This window comes from Gobius niger (genome assembly GCF_951799975.1).
Source record: "Gobius niger genome assembly, chromosome: 22".
NCBI lineage: Eukaryota > Metazoa > Chordata > Actinopteri > Gobiiformes > Gobiidae > Gobius > Gobius niger.
The window spans coordinates 12833075-12843390 of NC_136873.1; the positions used below are offsets into that span (position 1 = coordinate 12833075).

At 38.3% G+C, this 10316-nt stretch overlaps 1 protein-coding gene across 1 annotated transcript; it reads right to left on the reverse strand.

Annotated features, from left to right (window-relative positions):
- Positions 1-1618: 1618 nt before the first annotated feature.
- hsd17b10 (hydroxysteroid (17-beta) dehydrogenase 10) lies at positions 1619-9573 on the reverse strand (the record flags this gene model as incomplete). Its single annotated transcript, XM_079580886.1, has 6 exons — positions 9501-9573; positions 7738-7902; positions 5361-5525; positions 3762-3890; positions 1876-1984; positions 1619-1809 (listed from the first exon to the last, which is right to left on the reverse strand). The coding sequence occupies exons 1-6, from the start codon at positions 9528-9530 to the stop codon at positions 1619-1621; spliced, it is 789 nt and encodes a 262-aa protein (XP_079437012.1). The 5' UTR covers positions 9531-9573.
- Between the last annotated feature and the right edge of the window lie 743 nt (positions 9574-10316).

A 10316-nucleotide genomic window follows, 5' to 3' on the forward strand; every position in this document is an offset into this window, starting at 1 on the left:
TCTTGGTTGTTTCACCTCAAACGAATGATACAAATGCAAAAGAAATGAAACGGACGAAAAAGGAATAAATTAATGTTCATCTGTTTTGTGGTTCTAGATAATAATAATTTAGTACAGGTATCGAAAAAAGTATCGTTCAGGCATCGGTATTGAAAACCAGTGTTCATTTTAACATATTTTAATTTAGTTTTAGTCTTTTGACTAAAATGGAAGTTAATTTTGGTCGAGATTTAGTCAATAAAATCATTTCAATTTTAGTCTAATTTTAGTCGACTAAATTTATGGCTAGTTTAGTCGACTTTGCATTTATAATATTCATTATAATCATATTTAATCTTGTTTCTCTGCTTCATGGAGCTGCTCCTCTTTCAGACGGTCAGAAGTTTGGATGATTTTAGTTTCTCCTTTTCATTTTTATTTACCGTAAATTCTCTAATACTGGCCTGTATTCCATTAGCGGCCGGGTCTCTGACAGAGGCCGGGTTCACGGCTGGCGGAGGCAAATTAAAGCCGGTCCCTAAAACAGGCCGGGGCTTTTATTAGAAACTATAGCAGTAGAAATATTCCCCATGTTAGGAATTTGTCTCATACTGGTGTAAATGAAAACTCACGTGCAGGAAGTAACAAACTGAACCCGGGCCGAGGGGGGCGCTGCGGAGGAGCTGATCCGAGCGTAACTTTGACACAGATTTAGCCACTTTTCAAACCTCCTGTGACTATATTTGTGGAAACAGGGCAAATGTTGTGTGACCCTCCAGGGTTTTAATAAAGTCTTCAAAGCACGTCCAGCTGCTCCGTGTGCAGGTCAGTCCCACGCCTCAAAATAACTCCTCCCATCAGCGCGAGCGTCTCGTCTTCTCTCGGGTCAGTCTCATGATCGATCACAAACACAAACGCTCCGTCTAAACTCGCCTTTTACACAAGATAACAACAAATAATCCAAGTCCGCGGTAAAAACGAAACAGAAACCTGCAGTGACACTGATGTCAAAGCTCCGCTAACAGCAACGAAACACTTCCTGTTGTCCCGACAAAATAAAAGGCATCAATGTTCCAGCCGCTGGGAGAGGGTTTGAAATGTTCATTAATAAATGAACCTCATATTTTAGGTGCAAATGGACACAAATCTCGTTTTTCTTCATTTTCCTGGTCGTCCGTTTGGCTCAAATAGAAATAAAGGCCTGTCTCTATTTGTGGCCTGGTTCCAATAAAGGCCTGGTCCTGGATGCCCTTGAGTAAATAAAGGCCCGGGTCTATATTAGAGCATTTACGGTAATATTATTTTAGTCGACTAAAACATCTGGACATTTTAGTCACAGTTTTAGTCTCATGAACAACTTTTAATTTAGTTTTAGTCCAATTTTAGTCGGCAAAAATATCACTTTGCCTAAATTTAATACTAAATATTTTAGTCGACGAAATTAACACTGTTGAAAACCAAGTATCAAAGTATCAGTGTTGTATTTTTTAATTACGGTTCCCAGCCCTGGTGAAAATAAAGCAGCACACAACACCAAACACTGACACTTCTGTTTTCTACAAATCTTTCACACAGAGCCTTTAAGTCCACGTCAGAACAGCGTCCTGTAGCCGCCATCGTTACCCCCCCCCCGTCCCGCTCAGGGCTGCATGCGGATGGCGCCGTCGAGCCGCACCACCTCTCCGTTGATCATGGGGTTTTCCGCGATGCTCGTCACTAAATGGGCGAACTCGGCGGGGTCGCCCAGGCGCGAGGGGAAAGGCACCTGCCGGGCCAGGAACGAGCGCACCTTCTCGGGGAGGCCGGCCAGCAGCGGCGTGGAGAACAGGCCTGGGACGCAGACGGGGCACGGTTACCTCGGGCAGGGGGGGGGCGGATACAAAAACGGGGATTTACCTGGTGCTATCGTGACCACGCGGATGCCCATCGGCGCCAGGTCCCTCGCGATGGGCAGCGTCATCCCCACGATGCCGCCTTTAGAGGCCGAGTACGCGGCTTGTCCGACCTGACGGCAGCACGAGGAGCAGGACGGGGAGGGAGGGAGTGAAAGATTATTACTTAAGGCGAGACACTGCAGGTGAATAGGGAAAAAATGTATATTTACAGATATCAATTTGAAACTGTTGCTGTCGATCACTGGCATAAATGTGAGAAAAAAATACATGGCAAGTTTTCTGTCATTTTATCTTTTCATATAAGAACAAGGTGTTTCATGCCCAAATTTCCCATCTTTTCGGCGACGAAATCTGAATAATGGATAGAGCTACATTCAAATTTATAGCTTCATTTTATTGATAGATGAGTTTCCAAGACTTTCTCAGAGGGGATTTAGGATTTCTTGTTTAGTTTTAAAATAAGCTGTTTTTTAGTGGAAAAATGTGGAAAAATTTAATTTTCGCCTTATTTTTTGACATTCAAAACTCAATAAATGAGGCTTAAGGGATTAAATATTTAAAAATCCCTCTGAAAAATCTTCCAAATATTGTTCAGTCCAAGGCTGGAAAATGTGAAGTCTTTAGGTCCGACTGACGTGGACATAGTGTCGCCACAATGACAGAAAAATGTGTTTTGAGAAAAAGGCCCTTGAAATTGTGTTCTCCCATATAAGTCTATGGGGGAACATTGAATCAGCGCAATATTTAAACATGTTTTAGTGAAGGTTTGGCATATTTTCTGTTTCCGGGTGAAAGCTTATATGTTCAGAGACCAATTTGGCCCAAAACCTGAAAACTGAAAAAATTGAGTTTTGCCTGTAGTGTCTCCCCTTAAAGGGATATTTCAGGATTTTTGACATAGGGCCTCATTTCCTAGTTATCCAGAGTGATGCTGATATTTTTTTTGTAATTCATGCAGTTCTTATAATAATAATTTTATAATAATTTTATGTAAAATAGCATTTTAAAAGTCACACGTGTGTTATTCTCAGCAAAAATATCCCATGTCCCTGGTGCAGCCCTCCTGTTTAATGTGGTCTGATAATAATCATTATGCTCTACCTAAAACCAGCCATTTCAATAGGCCCAATGAAAGTAGAATATTCTGTAACTGAAGCCAAATCAGATGCCATTTCAAGTCAAACATTGACTTGAAGCAAACAAACAAACAAAAACAAATAAACCATGACCTCAGTACCCATTGTATTGGATATGTGTTTGTACATGAAGCACTTTTCTGGCCAACCCATTTTGTCACTTCGTTAAGGTATATATAATAAAGTTCTAATAGAATATAAATGAACTGCACTGTCAAACCACTAAACCACTGCTATGTGGTCAAAGAACATAGAAAATAAATTGTGAATTTCATATGGGGGGGGGGGGGGGGGGGGGGCACCAAGATAGTTTGTACCCAGGGCCCAGAATTTGGTGCTACGCCCCTGTCAGTATTTGATATAGTAAATACTAGCAGACAGCTTTGGAGTTCACACTCATCTTATTGACAGTTAGCGGGAGACAATTTGAGCGCTGAAATAACAAGCCTAAAATGTTTTTATCTTTGCCCAATGTTTGCCCCAATTTTATTTTCATTTTTGACACAATTTCCCCCCATTTTAATTCTTCACACATTTCTTGACATGTAGATGAACTCAATGTTGCAAATTTTCAGATCTTCCACAAATTATGGTTCTTTTTCCTGGTTCTAGACGACACATGAGTGCGGGTTTAGTATAGAAAATGTAGTATCGTTCAGGTATTGGTATCGAAAGAGAAGCGAGACCCGTGTTCTTTCATGATGAACATCTCTAAAAGCGGCTCCATCAGCATCGTAGGAGTGAGAGTCACCTGTCCGTCGAAAGCCGCCACGCTCGCCGTGTTGACGATGCAGCCTCGGTGTCCGTCTGCGTCCGCCTCGTTCTTCCCCATCGCCCCCACGGCCAAACGGATCACGTTAAAGGTCCCGGCGATGTTCACCTGCGACGACATCGAGGAGAGAGATTCAACTTTCAACAAACTGTCAGACTTTATGAAATCCAGGCACGCTTTAAACAAAGGAGTTTTCTAAAGGGGCTTCTTCCTCTTCTCTCCGTCTTCTTATCTAAACGAGGAACTAAACCTGGTCCAGACTCAGACGCAGGTTTTGCTTCCATGGAAATCGACCCTGAAATTATCCAGCTTTGTAGCATACGGAAAAACCAGGGTTAATGCTAAACTTACCGCTAAACCCAGGACTACAATCCTGCCTAGTGAAACGGGGTGCAAAATTCCCGATACATTTCCAGAAACTTTCAATGGGAATTTTATGATTATTATTATTATAATCATTTTCAACAGTTAACCTCTTAACTCCCGCCTTAACCGAGTGCATTTTCTCTAGTTCAGCTTTACCCAGAATCTAAAAGCTCACTTTTTTGGTTGGACTTTTCTCACATTTTTACCCAAATTTTAAAGGGATGTTTCAGGATTTTTGACATAGGGCCTCATTTCCTCGTTATCCAGAGTGTTGCTGATTTCTGGAGATCTTTTTTTGTGTGATTCATGCAGTTCTTATGTTTGAAGAGTTTCGTGGCGCTAGGCTAGTGCAAGGCTAGTGCATTTCTATGGTATCAGCTAGCCTGCATTAAAAACAGTGTGACCCGCTCCACAGAGCACCTGAGGCAAATCACTTATTACACCAGACTAACCATATAAATGTCTGTGTCCATAGAGTCATGTTTGGAACAGTGTTAATTTCGTCGACTAAAATATTTAGTCTTAATTTTAGTCAAAGTGATATTTTTGACGACTAAAATTGGACTAAAACTAAATTAAAAGTTTTTCATGAGACTAAAATTATGACTAAAATGTCCAGATATTTTAGTCGACTAAAATAAGAGTAAACAAAAATGAAAGGGAGAGACTAAAATCAGCCAAACTTCTATTGAGCGTCTGAAAGAGCCTCAGACCATGTAAATTCACTGCCAAATGTACAGGTCTGAGCTTTGTTCATGAGGAGCAGCTCCATGAAGCAGAGGACCTGAATTAACTATGATTATGATGAATATTATAAATGCAAAGTCGACTAAATTAGTCTTAAATTTAGTCGACTAAATTGACATGCAATTTTAGTCGACTAAAACTAGACTAAAATTGAAAGGATTTTTTTGACTAAATCTCGACTAAAATTACATTACATTTTAGTCAAAAGACTAAGACTAAAACTAAATTAAAATATGTTGTCAAAATTAACACTGGTTTGGAATATAACTGACCTGCATCACATGAATGATCGCATTTTGAGGGACTATTTTCTAGCAGATCACTCCGCCGCTGCGCAGCTTATACAACCACGAAGCTGATGCTGCTCAAGTTATTTTAAAATGATTGTGTCGACACAGACATTTATATGGTGTATATGGTAGACTGTGGACGTCGTTGAAAGCTTTACAAACATTAGACTCTTACGTTGATGACGCGTTGGAAATCCTCCAGACTGTGCGGGACGTCCTTTTTGAAGTTGTACGTTTTCATGGCGACGGCGATTCCGGCGCAGTTCACCGCCAGGTCCAGCCGCCCGAAGCGCTCTGTGGCCAACGCCACCGCAGACCGAACATCGGCTTCTGACGTCACCTGCAAACGTTCGAAAGACTTTAACCATCACGGCCCTGGAGAAGGACAGATGTGTGCTTTAAACTGAGTCTGGTTTAATCTACAGGGACAACGTTATAACCTCTTAACCCCCACCTGCACCGAGCTCCAGTTTGTCATTACACAAATTTAAAGAAAAGAGTCAAAATAGTCACAAAAATGAGAAAGAAAAAAACACAAAAAAAGCGTTAAAAAAAGTGAGAAAAATGCCACAAAAAGTGAACAAAAAAAAGTGTCAAATACGCACTGAGGAAAAAGATCCTTCTAGATCAGTTTTGTCGGTCTTAGCTTTCAAATGAATTAATGTTGCCAAGCAAACAACTCAACACATCACCTTCTGCCAGCCATATAGATCAGGATTATTACATTAATAAAGCAGTTCTTAAATCATATACAGTGGACAACAGAACATAAAGTGAAATTCATCCTCCTCTGCAATGACCCACCTCCACCTCTAGAGGCAGCACTCTGTCCTCTTTTTAAATTACATTTAAAGGGTGGGTATTATTCAAAATCGACTTTTTCAAGCTTTACATCATGTCATTATGTCATTCCCTCATTAAAAACATGGCTGAAGTGTTGCCTTGGCACATTCACGTATTTCTGAGTCATCTGTAAAAACTCTGACGCCTCCGAGCTTTCGTCACCAGCCGAGTAACCAACCACTGCTCCTCAGCAGAACCCCCTCCCCACTGATGCCACAGACAGCGTGTGGAGGGGGCGTGTCTAAAGGCTCAGAGGTTCTTAAAGAGACAGAGGCCTATTTCAAGACATTCACTACAGCCATTTTGAGAGAGCCATTTTATACAAGGCATTTATTCTAATTTACTGCATTTACAGACCAACAGAAGGTTTGGTCATCATTGTAGTGTGATATAGACGGTGCTATGTGATTGAAAAAAGCAGAATACCCCCTCTTTAATATAAATCTCTGTTGAAAAGCAGGTTTGCCTAGCATTTTCCAGTGCTCCTTGTAAAGTATCTGCCTGTGGTTTGTTATTTTACACTGTAAATCATTCCAAAACAATGATTGTGAATTTATTGTTGTAAATATTTGAAGGACCTCCTGAGACCAAGGACATTTATGAGTTTTGTCCCAGTTAAAGACTTTGAGTCTATCCTCAGGTAATTGAACAAGACGGTCTCTAGGTCTTAACATTATGACCCACTGTTCCCCTCCCAGGTCTCCCTCTATGGCCTGAGGGGTGAACTTCATACCTCTTCAAACCTCATAGCTCTGCAGCCTCCTGAAAACCCCGCACTCCTGCAGCAGAGCAACACAAACGAGGCGCTACACTTAGGGCTGTGCAATTAATCGAAATTCGATTACGATTTCGATTACAACAGTAAACGATTACAAAATTAGCATAATCGCAAAAAATCGATTATAAAAAAGTTTTCAATTTTTTTTTTTTTTTCTATTTTTTTTATTTAATTTTTTTGTTTCTTTTTTTTTTCAAATTTTTAATTTTGGGATTTTTGTCTTTTTCTGCTGGATTTTTGTAATTTTTTTGATGGAATTTTGTCACTTTTTAATGGATTTTTGTCTTTTTTTATGGATTTTTGTCTTTTTTTTGCTGGATTTTTGTCTTTTTTTTGCTGGATTTTTGTAATTTTTTTGATGGATTTTTGTCACTTTTTTATGGATTTTTGTCTTTTTTTTATGGATTTTTGTCTTTTTTTTGCTGGATTTTTGTCTTTTTTTTGCTGGATTTTTGTCACTTTTTGCTGGATTTTTGTCACTTTTTTGCTGGATTTTTGTCTTTCTGCTGGATTTTTGTAATTTTTTTGATGGAATTTTGTCACTTTTTTTAATGGATTTTTGTCTTTTTTTTTATGGATTTGTTGTCTTTTTGCTGGATTTTTGTAATTTTTTTTAATGGATTTTTGTCACTTTTTTTATGGATTTTTGTCTTTTTTTTATGGATTTTTGTCTTTTTTTTGCTGGATTTTTGTCACTTTTTTGCTGGATTTTTGTCACTTTTTTGCTGGATTTTTTAAAGGCAACAAATAATCGTTTGAATAATCGTGATTTCAATTATGACAAAAATAATCGTGATTATTATTTTTTCAATAATCGAGCAGCCCTAGCTACACTGGCCTGTAGGCTGTACGCTTTTAGATTTGGATAAAGCTGACCTGGAGAAAGTGCCCTCGGTTAAGGCGGGTCCTTTAAATGTGTAACTGGACTCACGTCGGCCGGGGCGAAGGCGCAGCGCTCCCCGAGGCTGGAGGCCAGAGCGGCTCCTTCAGACGAGGGCAGGTCCAGGATCACGGCCGAGGCCCCGCTCTGGACCAGGCGCTCCACTGTGGCTCTGCCCAAACCCGAGGCCCCTCCGCTCACCAGGCCCACCATGCCCTGGACACAGAAGGGAGAGACGTTACTCCATCACCGCCATGAAACATTACAGCAACATTTCTACACAGGTCATTCTGTCACAGGAAAATCATCAGTGTTCATATCAATATTTGATCATCATTTTAGTCAAAGTAAATCAGTGAAACAAATGTTGTACAATGAATGATGAGAGAATTGTTTAATAGAACATGAATGAAAATCCATATTTCCACCTGGTTTCACTATGTGGCACTATGTAAACCCTTAACTCCCACCTGAACCGAGCACGTTTTCTCCAGTTTGGCTTTACCCCAGTCCAAAAGCTTCTGGAAAAAAGGTGTGAAAATAGCAACAAAACTGAGACGAAAACAATGATGGAAATGTGACAAAAAAGTGATGAAAACATTGACAAAAAAGTAACGAAAAATTTATGAAAAAGTGGCAAAAATGTCACAAAAATGTCACAAGAAATTGACAAGAAATTGACCAAAAATGACAAAAATGTGACAAAAATGTGACCAAAAAAATGACAAAATGTGACAAAAATGTGATAAAAAATTGACAAAAAAATGACAAAAAATGACAAAAAAGTGACAAAAATGTGACCAAAAAATGACAAAAAATGTGACAAAAAAATGACAAAAAATGACAAAAATGTGACAAAAAATGACAAAAATTTGATCAAAAAAGTGACAAAAATGTGACCAAAAAATGACAAAAAATGTGACAAAAAAATGACAAAAAATGACAAAAATGTGACAAAAAATGACAGAAATGTGACAAAAAAATGATAAAAAATTGACAAAAAATGTGACAAAAAATGACCAAAAAAAATGACAAAATGTGACAAAAATGTGATAAAAATTGACGAAAAAATGACAAAAATGTGACAAAAAATGACAAAAATGTGACAAAAAAAATTGACCAAAAAATGACAAAAATGTGACAAAAAATGACAAAAATGTGACAAAAAATGACAAAAATGTGACAAAAAAAATTGACCAAAAAATGTCAAAAATGTGACAAAAAATGACAAAAATTTGACAAAAAATGACAAAAATGTGACCAAAAAAATGACAGAAATGTGACAAAATAATGATAAAAAAATTGACAAAAAAATGACCCAAAAAATGACCCAAAAAAATGACAAAATGTGACAAAAATGTGACAAAAAAATGACAAAAAAATGACAAAAATGTGACAAAAAATGACAAAAATTTGATTAAAAAAATGACAAAAATGTGACAAAAAATGACAAAAAAAATTACCAAAAAAATGACAAAAATGTTACAAAAATGAGTTGAACACCCAACAAAAAAAATGATGGAAAAAAAAAAATCTGATGACGTGAGGAAAAAGATCCTCTCGGTTCAGGCGGGAGTTAAGAGGTGAACCTCACATTATATCTTCTATGAACAATGTACAACACATGTACATTGTCTGCAAAACCAACTTGTATAACGTTTCCCGCACACTTTCAATGAACCCGCGCGGTGCAAACAGTTAGAAACAAACCAAAGGCACGCGCAGGAAGCTGAAAGGCTGACGCAACGACTCGTTTAAAGCTACATTAATTCCTGAACGCACAAACAAACGGGAAAGAGGAAAGTTTCTCTCACCTTGACACACCGAATGTTCGCCATGTTCATTCACAAACACGGCTCACGCGGAGATCGTTAATGAGCGCGAGGAGGGGCGGGCCTTCGTCTCCGTGGTCGATTCGAAAATGAAGCAGACGAGGATTATTAGGACGAAATGTGTCGTTTTATAATTTAAGTGTGAAAGAAATGTAAATATAATCAGCTGCAGGCACGCGCTTCCGCATGTGTGACGGATTTAAAATATGTTGGTTTTGTAGCGGGGAGTGAGAGGTCTGTCCACTAACCGAGCTTTGGTCACAGCGTATCAGGAAGTGGTGTAGACGAAAATCCTCCAATCAGAGAGAGTCTAACGGAACGCCTCTTCCGGGTTTATAAACGTTATTAAAAAAAAACATGTTCTTTTTTAAAATTATTTTCTTTAATATGTGCACTGAACATAGTGAGGTCTTTACGCTGAACTTTTTTTGTATTTGAATTAAAAATAAAAATAAATTAAAAAAAAACGTTATTAACCCCTTAACTCCCACCTGAACCGAGAAAATAGCAATAAAACTGAGATGAAAACAATGATGGAAATGTGCCAAAAAAGTGAGAAAACATTGACAAAAAAGTGACGAAAAATGGATGAAAAAGTGGCAAAAATGTCACAAGAAATTGACAAAAAAATTGACAAACAATTGACAAAAATGTGACAAAAATGTGACAAAAAATGACAAAAAAATGACTAAAATGTGATAAAAAATTGACAAAAAAAATTGACAAAAAATGACAAAAATTTGATTAAAAATCGATGAAAAAACAACAAAAATATGACAAAATGTGACGAAAAAAATT